This window comes from Physeter macrocephalus, chromosome 9, assembly GCF_002837175.3.
Source record: "Physeter macrocephalus isolate SW-GA chromosome 9, ASM283717v5, whole genome shotgun sequence".
NCBI classification, from domain to species: Eukaryota; Metazoa; Chordata; class Mammalia; order Artiodactyla; family Physeteridae; genus Physeter; species Physeter macrocephalus.
In genome coordinates this window covers 84,141,071-84,160,967 of record NC_041222.1, presented here as the reverse complement: position 1 = coordinate 84,160,967, position 19,897 = coordinate 84,141,071, and the positions used below count along the sequence as shown (strand labels likewise).

General features: G+C 42.9%; 2 protein-coding genes across 2 annotated transcripts in view; one reads left to right on the top strand and one right to left on the bottom strand.

Annotated features, from left to right (window-relative positions):
* FAM120A (family with sequence similarity 120 member A) overlaps nucleotides 1-5,253 on the bottom strand; it is a 112,659-nt gene extending 107,406 nt beyond the window's left edge. The window contains exon 1 of the mRNA XM_024117176.3: nucleotides 4,766-5,253. Coding sequence (XP_023972944.1) covers nucleotides 4,766-5,239 — 474 coding nt within the window. The 5' untranslated portion in view covers nucleotides 5,240-5,253. The remainder of the gene's footprint in view (nucleotides 1-4,765) is intronic.
* A 250-nt stretch (nucleotides 5,254-5,503) lies between these two features.
* LOC129392384 (uncharacterized) lies at nucleotides 5,504-7,932 on the top strand. Its single transcript, XM_055086929.1, has 2 exons — nucleotides 5,504-6,345; nucleotides 7,049-7,932. The coding sequence occupies exon 1, from the start codon at nucleotides 5,504-5,506 to the stop codon at nucleotides 6,311-6,313; it is 810 nt and encodes a 269-aa protein (XP_054942904.1). The 3' UTR covers nucleotides 6,314-6,345; nucleotides 7,049-7,932.
* Nucleotides 7,933-19,897: the final 11,965 nt, after the last annotated feature.

Genomic DNA, 19,897 nt, shown 5'->3' with positions numbered 1-19,897 from the left:
TTTTGATAACATATGATATATAATATAAAATATACATAGGCAGCTGCTGTGGAAAATAGTATGGTGATTCCTCAAGAAATTAAATATAGAATTACCAAATGATCCAGCAATTCCACTCCTGGGTACATAACCCAAAGAACTGAAAGTGGGGACTCCCAACAGATTTTTGTACACCCATATTCACAGCAGCACTATTCATTAGTCACAAAAGCCAAAGGGGGAAGCAACCCAAGAATCCATAAACTAAATGTGGTCCATCCACAGGATAGAGTATTTTTCAGCCTTATAAGGGAAGAAAATTCTGACACAACGTTACAATATGGATGAACCTTGAAGACATAACAGCTAAGTGAAATAAGCCAGTCACAAAACTAGTACACTTGAAGAAAATTTTTTTTTTTTTTTTTTTTTTTTTTGGCGGTCCTCTCACTGTTGTGGTCTCTCCCGTTGCGGAGCACAGGCTCCAGACGCGCAGGCTCAGCGGCCATGGCTCACGGGCCCAGCCACTCCGCAGCATGTGGGATCTTCCGGGACCGGGGCACGAACCCATGTCCCCTACATCGGCAGGCAGACTCTCAACCACTGCGCCACCAGGGAAGCCCAGAGATCTTTAAGAATAACAGCATATTGCTAGTTTTCAGTGTCTCTTGGATAGAAACTGTGCTACCTGGAAAAAGCAGCAGAGGCGTTTTGCTATCAGATCTGACCTGAGAGTGAACTGCAGGTAGGCACACCCCACAGCATTCTTACACAATGAAACTGAACTTTGACTTCAGCACACCACTTCCCTCTTGAAGAGGTTACTGGTTACTTGTCCCCAGACGTTGCTCAATCAGCACTCTCCTTTCTTCCCATATTAACAAAACACTGAGGGCTAAATGAGACAGCACTGTGACAGATGACCTAGCATGGGACTGGCACCCTACAAAGTATACAAAGAAAGAGATCATCATCCCAAGATCTCAGGCCACAGCCTAATCTCACATTCTTCCAGTGACTTAAAACATGAGCTCTGCTTTATGTAAGATCTGAGTAAATACCCCAGAGTACCGATTCAGGATAAGATTTCAAGGACTTCATTATAAACCTGCACACCAACACCACAAGTCTTGAGGCAGAAACATTTAGTAAAGCTCCAGGCATTTAATGCCACCAAGATTTTTAAATCAACATCAGTCCTCACCAAGTTTCAAAGGTTATGATGACTCAAGGCACACAAGAGGAAATGCTCCTAGTAACTAACAGAAGCCAAGTTCGGGCTGGGCAGTTTAATGACCTGAACAAAATTAGCTGATGTGTGGGCCAACTTCTAATGGTTAAAGAAATGCAATTATTACTTTAGCAAAAACATACTCTTCTAAGCCAAAAAAGATTTCTCTAAGCAAAGCTGACAGGAAATTAAGACTTTCTGCCAGTTTACAGAACCCTGGAGATGGCCAATACGATGGTAGATTTTTATAAGAAAAATGCCTCATATGCCCAACATTATATATAGTGAGATGTTTGCATCAATTCCTTTGCCAATTTTTATTTAACTTCAAAAAAATACAAATATCATACAGTAAAATTAACTTTTATTTACTTTTGATGTATAGTTCTATGATTTTAAAACATGCTACCACCACTACCATCAGGTTACAGAACAGTTCCATCACCCAAAAAGCTCCCTCCTGCTGTCCCTTTATATTCACACCCTCAGGCAACCACTCATTGGGTCCCCATCACTACAGCCTTATCTTCAAGAGACTATCATATAAATAGAACCATACCTTTTGAGTCTGGCTTCTTTCACTCAACATGAAGCTATAAAGACTCATCCAAGTTTTATGTATCAGTAGTTTCTCCCTTTTTATTGCTAAGTAGTATTGCACAGTACCATAGCTTAACTATTCACCTATTAAAGGATATTTTGGTTGTTTCCAGTTTTGGCTATTATGAATAAAACTGCTATGAACATTCAAGTTCAGTTTTTGTGTGAATAATAGTTTCAATAGGAAAATACCCAGGAGTACAATTGCTGGACCACATGGTAAATGCATTTTATAAGAAACTAAGGGAGCTGTTTTTCAGGGTGGTGTGCCACCTTGCATTCCCACCAGCCATGTGGGACGATTCCAATTGCTCAGCATTCTTGCCAGCACTTGGCATTGCCAGAATTATTTATTTTAGCCATTCTAACAAGTATGTAGTGATATGCCATCATGGTTTTAATTCACTTAACCATTTAATGGGCATTTTTAAAAAACAGTACACTCCCTTCACTCCCTTAAGAGAATGCTGAACATAAATTTTTCTGGCTCAAAATCATCCTCATAGAGTTAACCATACCGCCCTCAGGGGCTACTGAAGTACATAGGGTTGTTTTCTTTTTTCTAAGGAAGCCCCAGAATTATGTGTGTTTTTTATAGCTTTTTCTATCTTCTCCCTTGTGAAGTGTCACTTCCTTCTATTAATGGTGCGCCTGCCTGGCAGACTTTCCTCTGCACCCTTTTCTCAAGCTAAGTTTAGAAATAGATAACTAAGCTTATCAGAATTACATCTGAAAAGGAGAGGGCAGTCTACAAGGCAGAGAAGTTGATTCTTCAATGAGGAAACAAAGTTTTTTTTTTTCCTTTTTGGGTCACTATACCAAACCTTCCTGACCTCTCATTTGGCTACTGAGAAATTTTTAGTAGCTAGATTTCTTAGGCATTTTCCAAAAAGGTGAGGCTGCCAGTTAAGTGTCCACCAGGGAATTGAGTCATTACTATATTAAACAGTACAATTAACACTATACTGTGGTTCTATATCAGGAGTTAAAAGCTAATCTAAAGCAAAATAATTACAGACTCAATTATATCTTGAGTGCAGATAAGTGGAAGATATGATCTTAAATCTAGTTTCTTACTCACTTACTCACACATTGGTCAAAATTCTGGGCACCCAGCAGGTAAGTGAGACATTTACAGGGGCACAAAGATAAATATCAAGAAATTTTACAATTAAAGAAGAATTTAGCTGTTCTTTCAAAAGATACAGCGACTGTGTACAAACACTGACTCTAATCCTAAGTAAAATTCACGGTGTTCTTTTGAAAGCCACTTGACTAGAAAGCTCATTGTCTTTCCAGTAGTAGTTTCCATCTCTGAACAAGATTAAACTGTTAACACTCAGGGCATCTTCTGGAGGTGGATCGGCACTGTCTTACTTCTCAGAGAGCCCAGGCTCCAGGGCAGAAAATGCCAGCAGCAGTCCCTGGCTCTCAGCCGAACTTCCCCAGGGACGCAGACTAGGTCTCTGCCATACTCACAGACCAATCGCCGCTCTTCCAGCAGCCTCGACCCGCAGACTTAGAAACCCTGTCACCAATTGCAACAGGATCGGGGTGGGACTTCCGCTATCACTTTAGGCTTAACCACCACCATCTCAGCACAGGCAAGAGCAATCAGGAAGTTTGAATTTCACAAACTTTGGGAACAAGCAGTTTCAAGCAGAAATAAAAGAATGACAAACATGTTGGAAGGCAGAGTGGCAAAAGTCAGAAAACCAAAACAGCCCCCCTAAAAATTTTAAACAAAGAACAATGAAAAAGGAAGCAATCAAAACTCAAGTCAAGGGTCATTGATTTGCATGTTATCTCTGCCGTGGCTGCTAGGTCCTCAAGCACTCCTTGGCCTGGGTTCAGGGAGGAGACCTCTGCCAAAAGGACATTAGAATGCCGGACAGTCAAAGCTCTGATTACCTGAGTGCACAGCCCAAAGTGGTGGAGTCCTCACTGTGCAGAGAGAAATAAATCCTGGAAACTCTGATTCACATTCTCTTTGCCCTGACTCTGAACTACTCTCTCCACATCAGATACACAGAACCAAAGTCTTTTTCACGTAGACTCTTAAGTCACAGAACTGACAAAATTTCAGCATGTCAAACTTTATGATTCTTTGAAATCTAACACACACGAAAATCCGACAATTTCTCTAAAAACTGTCATCTTCCAGGGAACCTGGACTCAGCCCTGCGTTCTCAAGAGGAGGCTAACTCCACAGGCCTTGCCCAGGTCACTGCCCCCAGCTGAGCCGGGGTGACAGCAGTAGGCAGACCTTCCATCCACCCTCAGTGGCTGGAGACCCCTTCCTGTCGCCATCTAGCCCACTTGCTCCCCCAAAAAACCTGTTGCTGTTCAAGCCCTGCTAAAGGAAAATCAGCGTCTCATAAAAGTTCAGGTTAGTAATCTACCTGCTTCAAAGAGTGGAGGAATACTCCGGATCTCAGCGATGGTGGCACTGCACCCTCCAAGCCTGCAGCTATCCGCTGGTCCTAAGGTTCTCGGACGGCCTGGAGCAGCCGAAGTCCCCAGACCCCGGGCACTTGCAGCCGCCGGCCGGGCTCCAGGCCGCGCGTCCATTTTGCAGCAGTTCAGAGCAGGAGGGGAGAGGCGCCTGCGGTCCCCCGGACCCAGACCCCGAACCCGGCCCAGCTCCAACTTCAGACCCCGGCCCACCCCGAGCCCAGACCCCGACCCGCTCGAACCCCAGACCCCAACCCCGGCCCAAGCCCAGACCCCAGACCCCGACTCAGGCCCAGACCTCTGGCCCGTTCCTTCTCTGGTACCCCAAACTCCAGTCCATCCCGACCCCGGACTCCAGATCCCGACCCACCCTGTCTCTGAATTCGAGCGACTCTGGCCCCACGCCCACGCGGACCCCAGCCCACCCCCGGCCTCCAACCCCGCCCCCGGCCCCCAGGCCCACGCGGACCCCGGCCAGCCTGCCCGCCCGGCGGGCCGCACCTTGACGTGGAAGCGGATGAGCGCCAGGCGGATGCAGTGCGCCATGCAGACGGGTGGCAGGAACCAGACCTTGGGCGGCGGGGTGCCCTTGTTCTGGACATGGCTGACGATCTGCTGCGCCGTCTGGCGCTCGTTGCCCTGCCGCTTGACCCACTCGTGCAGCCGCGCCTTCTCGAGCGCGCCGTTGAAGAAGACGAAGAGCTCGATGTTGCCGCCGAAGCAGGCCTTGGCTAGCGCGGCCAGGTAGCCGAGCATGTGGTTCCACTGGCCGCCGCTCACCCAGTCGGTGTAGAAGCCGCCGTAGAGGCGATGCAGGCAGTTGTCGGCGTCCACCAGCAGGCGCAGCGGCGTGTGCGGGGGCCGCTGCCGCCCGCCGCCCACCAGGCTGCCCCGGGCCAGCTTCTGCAGCTCCACCGGCACCACGGCGCTCGGGCAGTGCTTCTCGATGTAGTCCTGGAAGCCCTGCACGCCCATGGCGGCGGCGGCGGCGGCGGGCGCGGGGCGGCGGGGCGGCGGGGCCGGGGGCGGCGGGGCCGTGGCGCTGGCCGGGGCCGGGGCGGCGGGCTCTAAGGGGGGCCGGGCCGGGCCGCGGGCGCGCTCATGGCCGCTGCTGCCGCCATGTGCTGCCGCCTCCCAGGGCCATGGCGGGGAGGGACCTGCGCCGTGCGCCGCTCCAGGCCCAGGCCAGGCTGAGGCGGCCTCGCGCGGGCGGGCGGGCGGCGGCGGAGGGGCGGGGCGATGCCAGCTGACTTACGTGGGCCGGCGGAAGGGGCGGAAGAGGAGGTACCGCGACTGAGCTGCCGGTACCCCGGACTGAGCGGTCGGTACACTGTGAGCCAGGACTCCGACCCTGAACCTCAGTCCCAGACCGAGGAGGACAGACCGGGGAGAGTCCGCGAGGGCCAGTCCAGGGAAGGGGGCGCCGGGCCCAAGCGGCGCCGCTGGGCCTGCGCGAGCTCCCGGGAGGTCCCAGAGCGGTGGCCTCATCTCGTCCCCTTCCTGGTCTCCCAGAGCTGGTCACCCCGAGAAGGCCTTATCCCCGGAAGCCGGTCAGGCAGCCCTCTCCCCTTACCCGCTCGGAGCCGGTCACCCCGAGGAGTCCGCGTTCGGTCCTCGGGATCTGGTCACCCTGAAGAGGCCTCGTCCCGGAAGCCGGTCACCCCGAGAAGGCCCCCCGTCCCGTCGTTGGTCACCCTAAGGGAGCCCCATCTTAGTCCCCGGGTCCAGTCATTCCGAGGAGGCCCTGTCTTGTCCTCAAGGACCGGTCACCCAGAGGAGGCCCCTTCCCATCCCTGTGCCCTGAGAAGCCCTAATCCCTGGGGTCTGGTCACCCCAAAGAGGTCCCGTCCTCGTCCCGGAGTGACCAGTCATCCCGAGGTGGGACCAGTGCCCTGGCCGGTGTGGCTGCAGAGGGAAAGTGGGCAGGCTGGTCAGGAACTGGAAGTCGGGGTGCATCTGGGAGGGAGGAAGGAGCAGAAGCCACTGTCCCCAATGGAGGAAGGAATAAGTCTCTGCGCTGTGTCCCCAAGTGTAGTTACCGAGTTTTAGAAATGATCACCTGCTCTCACAACCTTAATCGCGTTGGTATCTTTAATTAACTTGGGAAATAACTCTCTAGACTTTTGGTTGTTCACAAGGAGTGGAATCGTAATTCTGAGGAAGTTGGAAAGGTGGCAGATTGACCCCACTGCCCCCTGGGTTTACTGCTTTTCTGGGAGAAATAGGGCGGTGTGAGCCGGGACCCTCACTGGAGCTGCCTTTTAGGTAGCAGAGTTCCCTACAGGCAGACCTGACTCAACCCCCTCAAAGTGGTTTCACTGCCTGAAGGAGCCTCAGGCTCCCGTTTTTCATTTTCACACCAGTAACAGATTTCATGTCCCAGACACTGAAATGACAATCTATAATGTAGTATACGAGTAGCCTTAGTGTCAGATAATCACCAAAGAGACTTTAAAAACAGTAGATCTGTTACAGCATGTGAAATGCCTCCTTTCTATTTAGTTCCAACTGTGGAATGCCTATCTTCCCTAACTCTCGCTTTCCTGAGGCTGTGCAACCCCTCCTAAGGAAAATGATTTAAATCCTTCTTGCTGTAGTAGCATCTTCTGGAAGGAGATCCTTTCATGACTTCTGTCCCAGAACTCAGCAGTAATTGCTTTTTAAATGAGGTTAAACAGATTAATGTCTTACAGAATGAAGCATTTAAAAACTCAGAACTCTTTGAAGTTTGGAAGTGGTGTTTTTACTTACCTCCAATCCTCCTGTCTGTTCTTTTTTCTGGAGAAACCTCTGTACAGGAGCAGGCCCCGACAGCAGGTGCAGAGCAGATGGAGCCTGCACCCATGTAGGTTCCAAGAAGCCTCCATACTCTCTGTCCCCGAAAAGGCAAGTTGAATTTTTCCATTTCTTATAACTTCACCTCAAATATAGGCCAGTATGATATACACATAAGTAAAATGCTCTTGGTATTTTGATAAGTATGTTTAATTTTTAAAAAACAGACTTTGGCAAGTTAAACTTACTTACTTACTCATACACAAAATTAGAGATGAAGCCAGGATTATGTTATTTAGCCATTTAAAGCCACGTTAAATACTGACACCACAAATATTCAAATTTCCTTCTGTAATCCACTGTAGGTTCACAAGATTAGGAGTAGTAATTTTAATCACTCATTGTAATTTAATTTATAGCATTGCATTCCATATTTACTTTTGCTATGTACTGTTTTTATTTCTTTTAAATGTGCTTGCTTTTAACATTTTAAATGCTTTGGTGCCAGTGTCTGGGCTTCTGAGAATAAATTTATTTTCACCTTAAGACAGTATAGAGGACTAAGGTTCTGGAGTCAGACTACCAAATTTGTCTAGTCCTACCTCTGTGCCCTTGCATAAATTACGTAAACTTTTAAAACCTTGCTTTCTATCATCTGTACAATGAGGATATTAATAGTATTTACCTTCCAGATTATTATAAGGATTCAATGAGACAATTTGTGTGCTTACCACAGAGCAAATGCTCAATAAATGTTGGCTTTTGTAACTATTACTTCCACATCCTATAATTGTATAAACTTTCTCCTTGAGAACATGGATCAGTTATCTTACTTTTTGAAATCTTGAAATTCATTTTCATAAGTATAAAACATAAATTCATTTATGCTTACCTTCCCTATTTAAGTATGTGTTCACATTAAAAAAAAACTAACGTATGTTTTGAGTAACATTATTAGTGGCTGCCAAGATGTTTGGCTGACAAATATTTTATATAATCTTCAGATTCAGAGGTTGGTTGAAGTTAAATTTTTTTAAGTATCAAGGTAAAAGCAAACATCTGTATTTAAAATTTAATAAAAATTATATCTTCTTGTGTTCACAATATATGATAACTAATGGTTGGGGACTTTCCTATTTGCAAACACCTTTATCTTTGGACATTTCACTTAGAGCGTATGAGAAAACTTTTAATTTCACTAAGAGATTGCCCGACAAGCAAGAAAAAAATCTGAAAAATAAACAAAAATGCTAAAAAGTACATGGCCCCATGCTTTATAAAAATTACAAAAAGAAATTTCGGAAAAAAGTTATGATTAATAGACAAAGAGAGCCAGCCCATGTATGCAGAAATTACTGATGTGTGGAAAACCAACGACAGAAATACTTATTTTCAGCTCTTTCACATTTTAGCCAATTTAGTTTTGATCAATTAATCTATAGCCCAAAGTAGGAAAATATTGTCTATCTTATTTACATGATTCTTTCCCAATTAAAGTGTTTTGTAGTAGAATGGTAACTTTACTTAATATTCTACTTAGCTGAGGCTTCTATCCACTAAAAGGTTAAGCTTTCAGTGTTTCAACTAAGGTGATTGAGACCCATGTAAACATTAGCATATAGTAGGAGAACAGCAGGCTGGGGCTAAGTATGAAATGTGTGACCCTGGAAGAGAGCAAATTAATCTCTGCTTGGGATTTGAACATGTAATGTTTACCTAGCACTAAGCTCTAATCTGTTAATTGATTGTCAATTTAAATTACCTGGAAGAACACACAGGTATCTCTACAGTCTTGAGGATTTTGTTGTTGTTTTTGTTTTGGTATACTGGAATTAAAAAGTGCTTTTTGTCTTTAGTTATGTGGATTAAAAGTCATGTTCTCTTCAGAAGTATGAATACATTTTCTCTTTCAACCACAATTTTTTAAAACAGGTATACATTATAGTTTTAAATTGTACATCAATGGGAAAGTATAAGTGAATTTCATTAAATGCAAATTTCTAGAGCTTTTCAAGAATAGAGGGAGTTTCCAAATGCATGGCTGACAAGCATTTTATATAATCAGCTGGTTACCATCACAGCTGAAGGGTTACTGTACTCCTTCATTACTAATTTTCCCTTCCCTATCTAACAACAATTGGGAGCTCTTTGGTACCCATTTTTTCTGAAGTCTGTAAAGGATTGTCTCTACCACTTGTGGAAATACACAGAGACCTTCCTGGCGTTTCCTGTGTATCCAAGACCTCTTCCTCTCCACATCAGTCCTTACTGACAGGAGGCATCAGTCTGCCTTGACTCCCACCCTCACCTCCAGGAGCTGCTGAGGAGTAAGTAGACAAACATCCATAGGGATGCTTTGGAAGACAATACTCAGTTGGGCATATATTCTCTCATTTGAATAGGAGAACTTTATAGTCATCCCTTATATACTACCTTATGGAATCTTCAAAACATAATTTTTTTTTTAGCTACACCACACCGCACCGCTTGCAGGATCTTCAACCCGGTATTGAACCCAGGCCCGCTGCAATGGAAGCTCAGAGTCCTAACCACTGGACCACCAGGGAATTCCCCCTCCCCAAATTTTTTTAGTAAACTAAATCTTATTTTTAAACATGATATAAATCAAATGAAAATTTTATTTTTTTAAACCAGGAATCTCCATTCATAAGTACAAAACCATTTTAAGATTTAAGTAGGGACTAGTTATCATTAAATGGTCTATTGCATTTGATAAAAACCATGAAAATGTTTCTGGAAGGAGCAGTTCTCTCCCACCAGAATATGAAAAGCACCCAGCCCTGACAAGGCTGGAACACATGAATCTGACCTCCTTCACAGTGTCTGGGGCCTCAGACAGGTGAGAGCACATAGTCATTCTCTGGAAACTGAGCTGAGGCTCCTGGCACAGACTCTGCTGCCAAAGGAAGAGGTCAGGCTTGCCTTTGGAACTACAAGAATGCAAGTGCCTCTGGAAGACAGGGAGAAAGTTCTGCCTTAAATGCAGATGCCCTCAGGGTGGCGCAGTAGCCTGAGCTTGGAAAAGAGCTGAAGGCAAGAAACAGCCCCTCCTCCCCTGCCCATCACTGCCTCCTCCCTCTCCTTCACTCCTTTCTGGTCCCAGGTAGGTGGTACAGGCAGCAGTGGCCCAGGATGGGGGACTGGGGCCTAGAGCTCCATCTTCCACTTCAGTGCAACCCGGAATAAGGATTTCAGCACAGTCATGAGGCAATGCCTGTTAGTCTATCTGTATTATAACAGATACCTACAGTTTTGTCAAACCAAGAAGCCCTATAAATATAATATTTTAAAATAAAAATTTCCATGTCCCTAAAAAAGAAAAGATTATATACTCAATAATATTATCCTAACATTTATGTTCCTTGAGCTACACTGTTCAATAGAACTTTCTGTGATAAAGGAAGTGAGCTGTACTGTCTAATATGGTAGCCACTAGCTATAGGTGGCTATTGAGCACTTGATGTATACAACTGAGGAACTAAATTTTTAATTTCTTTTAATTTTAGTTTAAATAGCTACATGTGTCTAGTGGATACTGTAGCAGAAGATCTTAATTCCTAACAAACTGAGCAGTTGCATCAGTCTGGCCCCATATTAGATTACATTTAATGTCTCCAACCTGATGGTGAAAAGAATATGGCTCCTTTGGTGTTAATATGGTAAGCAAGTACCTGGATTGACCATTTCACCAAAACTATATACAACTTCTGAGAAAGATATCTGGATATCTTTAGGAAGAGAAAAGGAATACTGAATGTCCAAAATAGATATATGTTCATGACATGCATGATAAGACCCTTCCTATACCCTGTCCTTAAAAGATATAGACACTGTAAAGCCATGCCTTCTGAATTTTAAGCCACTGATTATACACTGAATCACTGGTGAGCTGTGTGTCTAAAGATCATGTCCTATTTTTATTTCATCCATTTTTCTTTTTCTTTTGCATTTATTTAACTCACTGCAAATTCACTTAACTACCCTAAGAAATCAATATCTATATCTTAACACAAAAGTTCTCATAAGAAACATCATGGAACTCCTTGCAGCTATCAACATACACCATGATATTTCCATGGCCTACAAGTCTAGAAATCTATGCCAAGTAAGGTTAATTTTTAATAGTTTAATCCACTAAGTAGATGCTTATTAAGCATTCATATTTTTCATATTTGTAAAGTACATATTGTGACTCAGATTTATATCTTATTCTCCACAAATTCACAGACTACTAAGAAAAGAAAAAAATTGCATATATAACTTGTATTACCAAGAAAGATATTGATTAGTACCAATGGGAAGATCAGAGAATATATCCTAGGAGATCATATAAGGAAGAAACTAATTTTAAATTGAAGCTTCAAACTTTCATTTTCAGCCAAGATGAAGTAACAGGAACTGACTACCCTCCCACCTGAGACAATAATAACCAAAAAAACCCAGACAACATATGTGAAACGATGGTTCTCAAGACATTGAACATAAGTCAATGAAGGACAGATCCTTGAGAAATGGAAAACAAAGGAGATGAGCCCTACAATTGACCCACCTCACTGCCTGTTGAGTTTCCAGGCCATGATGTAAGGAAAGGAACCCACAGAGCCTGGCAGCCTCCCTAAATTGAGGGGATGAAACTGGGAATCTGGATTGGGCAAGATGGCTAGAATTCACAGGGCAGAGTACTGGAAAGAGGAGTGATGTACAGAGAGAGGACTCCAGAGATCTGCAGAGACTCCTCCACAAATATTCAGCTGAGAATCAATTAGTGAATACATGTGAGCAAGCTACCTGAGGCAGAGGAAAAATCTGTTGGGAAGGATGAAAGGATACAGTGCCTGAAGTTCACATGAGGCCAGAAGTAGTGCTTGTCCCAACAGTTTGGAAAATCACATCATTCAAAAGTCATCAGCTAGAGTACTAAAAAGGCTCTTCTAGTAGTGAGATAAAATTAACTCTAGACAAGGATTCTGGGAAGATAATGGAGTAGGAAGCACCAGAAATCTGTCTCCCACCTAGACAACAAAGACACTGGCAGACGCTGTCTGATGTAACTAATTTGGAACTCTGGAGTCTGTTGAAGACTTACAGCTTCTGGGGAAGGCTTGGATGGTAAATTTTGGTTAATTTTAGTCAATTTCAGCTCTTAGCTGACAGTAGTAGCTACACATCCCCACCTCCAGCCACATGGCAGGCACTGAGCAGCTTGCACACAGCTTGCAGGAGCCAGGGTAGACAAAAAGGACCCTGATCCCCAAATATTGGGGATCTGTGTTCTGGTCACTGATTGCTTCTTCTGATCACAGAGGTGCATGGAAAAAGTCAGGCAGCCATTGTTGCTGCACCTCCCCTCACATTGCCCCCCCACCTCACTTCAAGCTTCTCTCCTCTAGCTGAACAGCCTTCTAGGAAATTTAAAGGCCAGTACCCTTTTCTCCTGCCTTAATTTTTTGCTTTTCCCCTTTTGGTAGTCAGACATTAAAGACTAGGACATTCAAAAACAACTACATATATGGGGGAAATTAGAAAGTGACTAAATGTGCTCAAAGAAGGGCTCAGAAAAGACCTAAGAAGACATTATTTTTATTTTGAAAAAATAATCAAAACATCAAACCCTGAGGAATGGTGAGAATCTGATTTCCAGAGTTACCATATTATTAGATTCAGATGTCCAGTGTTCATTCAACAAAAACACAAGGCATACAAAGAATCAGGAAAGTATGGCCAATTCAAAGGAAAAAATATAATTCAAGAGTCTGTCCATGAAATAGATCTAATGGAATATATATTAAACAAAGACTTTAAAACAACTGTCCTAAGATGCTCAAAGAACTATATGAAGATGTGGAGGAAGTCAAGAAAATGAGATGTAAACAAAATAAAAGTATAAATAAAGAGATAGAAAGCCTAAAAAGAAATTAAAAAAGAAATTCTGGAGCTGAAAAGTACAATAACTGAAATGAAATTTTCACTAGAGGAATTCAAAGGCATTTGAGCAGGCACAAGAAATAATCAGTGAACTAGAAAATAAGAGTGGAAAATATCTAGGCTGAAGAACAGAAAGAAAAATTGAAGAAAAGAAATGGAGCCTAAGGGAACTGTGAGACATCATAAAACATACCAACCTACTCATCATTGGAGTCCTAGAAGGAGGAGAGAGAGAGAAAGGCACAGAGAGAACACTGAAGAAATAATGGCTGAAAACTTACCAAATTTCATGAAAGGCATGAATATAAATATCCAAGAAGTTCAATGAACTCCAAATAAGATGAACTCAAAGAGACCCACACTGAGACACATAATCAAACTTTCAAAAGACAAAGACAAAGAATGAATCTTGAAAGCAGCTAGAGAGAAGCAAATCATTACATAATACAAGGGATCTTCAATAAGATTATGTTCAGATTTCTCATCAGAGACTTTAGAGGCCAAAAGACAGTGGGCTGATATATTCAAAGTGCTAAAGAAAAAAAACTATCAACCAAGAATCTTATATCCAGCAAGACTGCTTTTCAAAAGTGAGGGAGAAATAAAGACATTCCCAGATAATCAAAAGCTGAGGGTGTAGCCACTAGACCTGCTTTGCAAGAAATGCTCAAGGGAGTCCTCCAAAGTGAAATGAAAGAACACTCAGCAGTACCTCAGAGCTGTATGGAGAAATAAAGATCACAATAAAGGTAAATACATGGGCAATTTTTAAAGCTAGTATTATTGTAACAATGGTTTGTAATTACACTTTTTGCATTCTACATGATTCAAGAGACTAGTACATTTAATGGGAAAAAAATTAGTGTAAAAGCTAGTATTACTGAAACACTGGTTTGTAACTCCAATGCTTTTAAAAGAATTATTAGTTTTTGTTTTGGACACACAATGTATAAAGATGTAATTTTGTGACATCAACAACTGAAAGGGGCAGAATGAAGCTACAAAGGAGCAAATATTTTGTATGTTATTGAAGTTAAGCTGCTATAAATTCAAATTAGATTGTTATAACTTTAGGATGTTAAATGTAATTCCCATGGTAACCACAAAGAAAATAGCTATAGAATATATACAAAAAGAAATTAAGAATGAATTTAAGCAATTTACTACAGAAAAGTCAACACAAAAAAAGGTAGGAATGCAGGAAATGACAGCCCCCCCCCCAAAAAAAACAAAACAAAACTATAGGGCAAATAGAAAATAAATATCAATGACAGAATTAATTCCTCCTTATCAGTAGCTATTTTAAATATACATTGATTAAAAACACAAAGGTAGGAATGCAGGAAATGACAGCCCCCCCCAAAAAAAAACAAAACAAAACTATAGGGCAAATAGAAAATAAATATCAATGACAGAATTAATTCCTCCTTATCAGTAGCTATTTTAAATATACATTGATTAAATGGAATATTACTCAGCCATAAAAAGAAATGAAACTGAGTTATTTGTAGTGAGGTGGATAGACCTGGAGTCTGTCATACAGAGTGAAGTACGTCAGAAGGAGAAAAACAAATACCTTATGCTAACACATATATATGGAATCTAAGAAAAAAAAATGTCATGAAGAGACTAGGGGTAGGACGGGAATAAAACACAGACCTACTAGAGCATGGACTTGAGGATATGGGGAGGGGGAAGGGTAAGCTGGGAATTGTAAAGCAATTATACTCCAATAAAGATGTTAAAAATAAATAAATAAATAAATATACATTGATTAAACGCTTCTGTCAAAAGTTAAAGATTGCCAGAATGGATAAAAACACATGATCCAACTAGGTATTGTCTACAAGAACTCACTTGAGATCCAAAGACACAAGCAGGTTGAAAGTGAAAGGATGGGAGAAAGAGTATATGCAAATAGTAACCAAAAGAGAGCATGAGTAGCTATACTAATATCAGACAAAATATATTTTAAATTAAAAAATCACAATACCGGATGGAGCGACCAGAAAGAAGATAAATAAGGAAATAGAGGATGTAAACAAACACTAAACCAACTATATCTAGCAGCCATATACAGTACACTTCACCCAAGAACAACATACACATTCTTTGCAAGTGTGTGTGGGACACTTTCCCGGGTAGACCATATGTTAGGCCATAAATTAAGTCTCAATAGACAACAACTAGGGTGCCTGCTGGACACTGGTGTGGGACCTTGATGCCCAAGGAGATGGGAGAAACCCCTGAGTGACTGGGTAGGACGTGGGGGGAGTTGGGGGGGGAGGAAAAGTGGGGGCCAGACAAGACCGGTGCCCCTGAGGGGTGGCTGGGAAGGGGAGGGGTTCTCATGCCTGGAGGGACCCTCGGGGGCTCAGAGGATCAGGGGGAGTGTGCCTACTGTTTCTCCTGCCCAGTCGGGCCCTGGGAAGTCTGCTGGGCTCCCAGGCCAGGTCTCCCACCCTCCAAGGCCCTCTCTGGGCCGCATTGGTCCTAGGGTTGTAGGAGGAGGTGCGAGGAGAAGAGCAGAGGTGGATGGGGAGGGGCCCTCCAAGATTGGAGGATCAGGGAAGGCACGGAGGGCACTTCCCCCACCAACTCGGGCCCCAGGAAACCCGCTGGGCTCCCAGACCTGGTCCTCCATTCTCTGGGACCCCCTCAAACCCCATGGGTCCTAGGGGCATGGGAGGGAGGGAGGAGGGGGGAAGAGGAGGAGAGGTGGATGGTGGGGATGGACCCTCCAGGATCGGAGGATCAGGGGAGGTGCAGAGGGAGTTTCCCCCACCCACTCAGCCCCAGGAAGCCTGTTGGGCTTTGGGGTCTCGTCCCCTGCCTTCAGGACCCCCTTTGGCCATGTGGCTCCTAGGGGCATAGGAGGGAGGAAGGAGGGGAAGAAGAGAGGCCAACGGGGAGGGGCCCTTCAGGGGAGGATCAGGGGGGAATGCACCTAACATTTCCCTCACTCACTTGGGCCCAGTGAGCCTGCTGGGGTCGTGGACCTGGTCCTCCAACCTCCAAGGCCAGAGGCACTCCTGGACACTACTGTGTTGAGTATAAGCCCCATCCCCCACCCCCCAGGGCCTTTTCCAGGCCTGTGGGTCCTAAGCATAGGCCCTACCCACCACCTAAACCCTACCCCTGCCTAAGCCCGGCCCCCCACAGCCAAGGCGTTTTCCAGCTTTTTTTTTTTCTCCTCTTTTTTACTATTGTGGTTCTGCTTTACCTTCTGGTTGTTGTTTCATCTATATTTTTATTTTTTTATTCTTTCTAACATACTTGTTAGTTTTCTAATCCTATTTTATTTTTTACTCTTTGTTATTGTTCTGTTCCTTTTTTTTCTCTGCCACCCTGCATGGCTTACGTGATCTTGGTTCTCAAGCTGGGGGTCAGGCCAGAGCTCCTGCAGTGGGAGCTCCAAGTACAAACCACTGACTAACAGAGAACTTCAGACCCCAGGGAATATTCATCTGAGTGAGGTCTCCTGGAGGTAATCATCTCGGTACCAAGACCCAACTCTACCCAGCAGCCTACAACCTCCACTGCTGGAAGCCTCAGGCCAAATAACCCATAAGACAGTAACACAGTCCTACCCATCAAAAACAAACAAAAAAAATGATAAAAAAATATGTCACAGATGAAGGAGCAAGGTAGAAACCTACAAGACCAAATAAATGAAGAGGAAATAGGCATTTTTCTTTTTTCTTTTTTTCCACCCCACACTGCTTGCGGGATCTTGGTTCACAAGCTGGGGCTCAGGCCAGAGCTCCTGCAGTGGGAGCTCCAAGTACAAACCACTGACTAACAGAGAACTTCAGACCCCAGGGAATATTCATCTGAGTGAGGTCTCCTGGAGGTAATCATCTCGGTACCAAGACCCAACTCTACCCAGCAGCCTACAACCTCCACTGCTGGAAGCCTCAGGCCAAATAACCCATAAGACAGTAACACAGTCCTACCCATCAAAAACAAACAAAAAAAAGATGATAAAAAAATATGTCACAGATGAAGGAGCAAGGTAGAAACCTACAAGACCAAATAAATGAAGAGGAAATAGGCAACCTACCTGAAATAGAATTCAGAGTAATGATAGCAAAGATGATCCAGAATCTTGGAAATAGAATGGAGGCATGGATTGAGAAAATACAAGAAATGTTTAACAAAGATCCAGAAGAACTAAAGAACAAACAGAGATGAACAGCACAATTAACTGACAGGAAAAATACACTAGAAGGAATCAGTAACAGAATAACTGAGACAGAAGAATGAATAAGTGAGCTGGAAGATAGAATGGTGGAAATAACTACTGAGCAGCAGAATAAAGAAAAAAGGATGAAAAGAAATGAGGACAGACTTAGAGAGTTCTGGGACAAAGTTAAACACACCAACATTTGAATTATAGGGGTCCCAGAAGAAGAAGAGATAGAGAAAGGGCCTGAGAAAATATTTGAAGAGATTATAGTGGGAAACTTCCCTAACATGGGAAAGGAAATAGCCAAGTCCAGGAAGGGCAGAGAGTCCCATACAGGATAAACCCTAGGAGAAACACAACAAGACACATTAATCAAACTAACAAAAATTAAATTCAAGAAAAAATATTAAAAGCAGCAAGGGGAAAGCAAAAAATAACATACAAAGGAATCCCCATAAGGTTATCAGCTGATTTTTTGGCAGAACTCTGCAAGCCAGAAGGGAGTGGCAGGATATACTTAAAATGATGAAAGAGAAAAACCTACAACCAAGATTATCCAACAAGGATCTCATTCAGATTCAACAGAGAAATCAAAAGCTTTTCAGACAAGCAAAAGCTAAGAGAATTCATCAGCACCAAACCAGCTTTACAACAAATGCTAAAGGAACTTCTCTAGGCAGGAAACACAAGAGAAGAAAAAGACCCACAAAAACAAACACAGAACAATTAGGAAAATGGTAATAGGAACATACATATCGATAATAAACTTGAATGTAAATGAATTAAATGCTCCAAAAAAAGACACAGGCTGGCTGAAAGGAAACAAAAACAAGACCTGTATATATGCTGTCTACAAGAGACCCACTTCAGACCTATGGACACATACAGAGTGAAAGTGAAGGGATGGAAAAAGATATTCCATGGGGCCTGAGAAAATATTTGAAGAGATTATAGTGGGAAAATTCCCTAACATGGGAAAGGAAATAGCCAAGTCCAGGAAGGGCAGAGAGTCCCATACAGGATAAACCCTAGGAGAAACACAACAAGACACATTAATCAAACTAACAAAAATTAAATTCAAGAAAAAATATTAAAAGCAGCAAGGGGAAAGCAAAAAATAACATACAAAGGAATCCCCATAAGGTTATCAGCTGATTTTTTGGCAGAATTCTGCAAGCCAGAAGGGAGTGGCAGGATATACTTAAAATGATGAAAGAGAAAAACCTACAACCAAGATTATCCAACAAGGATCTCATTCAGATTCAACAGAGAAATCAAAAGCTTTTCAGACAAGCAAAAGCTAAGAGAATTCATCAGCACCAAACCAGCTTTACAACAAATGCTAAAGGAACTTCTCTAGGCAGGAAACACAAGAGAAGAAAAAGACCCACAAAAACAAACACAGAACAATTAGGAAAATGGTAATAGGAACATACATATCGATAATAAACTTGAATGTAAATGAATTAAATGCTCCAAAAAAAGACACAGGCTGGCTGAAAGGAAACAAAAACAAGACCTGTATATATGCTGTCTACAAGAGACCCACTTCAGACCTAAATACATAAGGCAAATACTAACAACCATAAAAGGGGAAATCAACAGTAACAATAATAGTAGAGGATTTTAACAACCCACTTACACCAATGGACAGATCATCCCCACAGAAAATAAATAAGGAAACACATGCTTTAAATGACACAATAGACCAGAGAGATTTAAGTGATATTTATAGGACATTCCACCCAAAAGTGGCAGAATAGAATTTCTTCTCAAGTGCACATGGAACTTTCTCCAGGATAGATCACATCTTGGGTCAAAAATCAAGCCTTGGAAAATTTAAGAAAATTGAAATCATATCAAGCATCTTTTCTGACCACAAGAATATGAGATTGGAAATCAATTACAGGGAAAAAAGCTAAAAAACACAAATACATGGAGGCTAAACAGTGCGCTACTAAATACACAACAGACCACTGAAGAAATCAAAGAAGAAATTAAAAAAATACATATAAACAAATGACAATGAAAACACAATGACCCAAAACCTATGGGACATAGCAAAAGCAGTTCTAAGAGGGAAGTTTAGGGACTTACCTGGTGGCACAGTGGTTAAGAATCCTCCTGCCAATGCAGGGGACATGGGTTCAAGCCCTGATCTGGGAAGATCCCACATGCTGTAGAGCAACTAAGACCATGTGCCACAACTACTAAGCCTGCTCTCTAGAGCCTGTGAACCACAACTACTGAAGCCCATGTGCCTAGAGCCCATGCTCTGCAACAAAGAAGCTACCGCAATGAGAAGCCTGTGCACTGCAACAAAGAGTAGTGCTCACTCACGACAACTAGAGAAAGCCTGTGCAGCAATGGAGACCCAATGCAGCCAAAAATAAATAAATAAGTTAATTAATTTATTAAAATTAAAATATTTTTTTAAAATGAGGGAAGTTTATAGCAATTCAATCTCACCTCAAGAAAAAGGAAAAATCTCAAATAAACAATCTAACCTTACACCTAAAGCAACTAGAGAAAGTAGAACAGAGAAAACCCAAAGTCACTAAAGGAAAGAAATCATAAAGATCAGAGCAGAAATAAATGAAATAGAAATGAGGGAAACAATAGCAAAGATCAATAAAGCTAAAAGTTGGTTCTTTGAGAAGATAAACAAGACTGATAAACCTTTAGCCAGACTCATCAAGAAAAAAAAGGAGAGGACACAAATC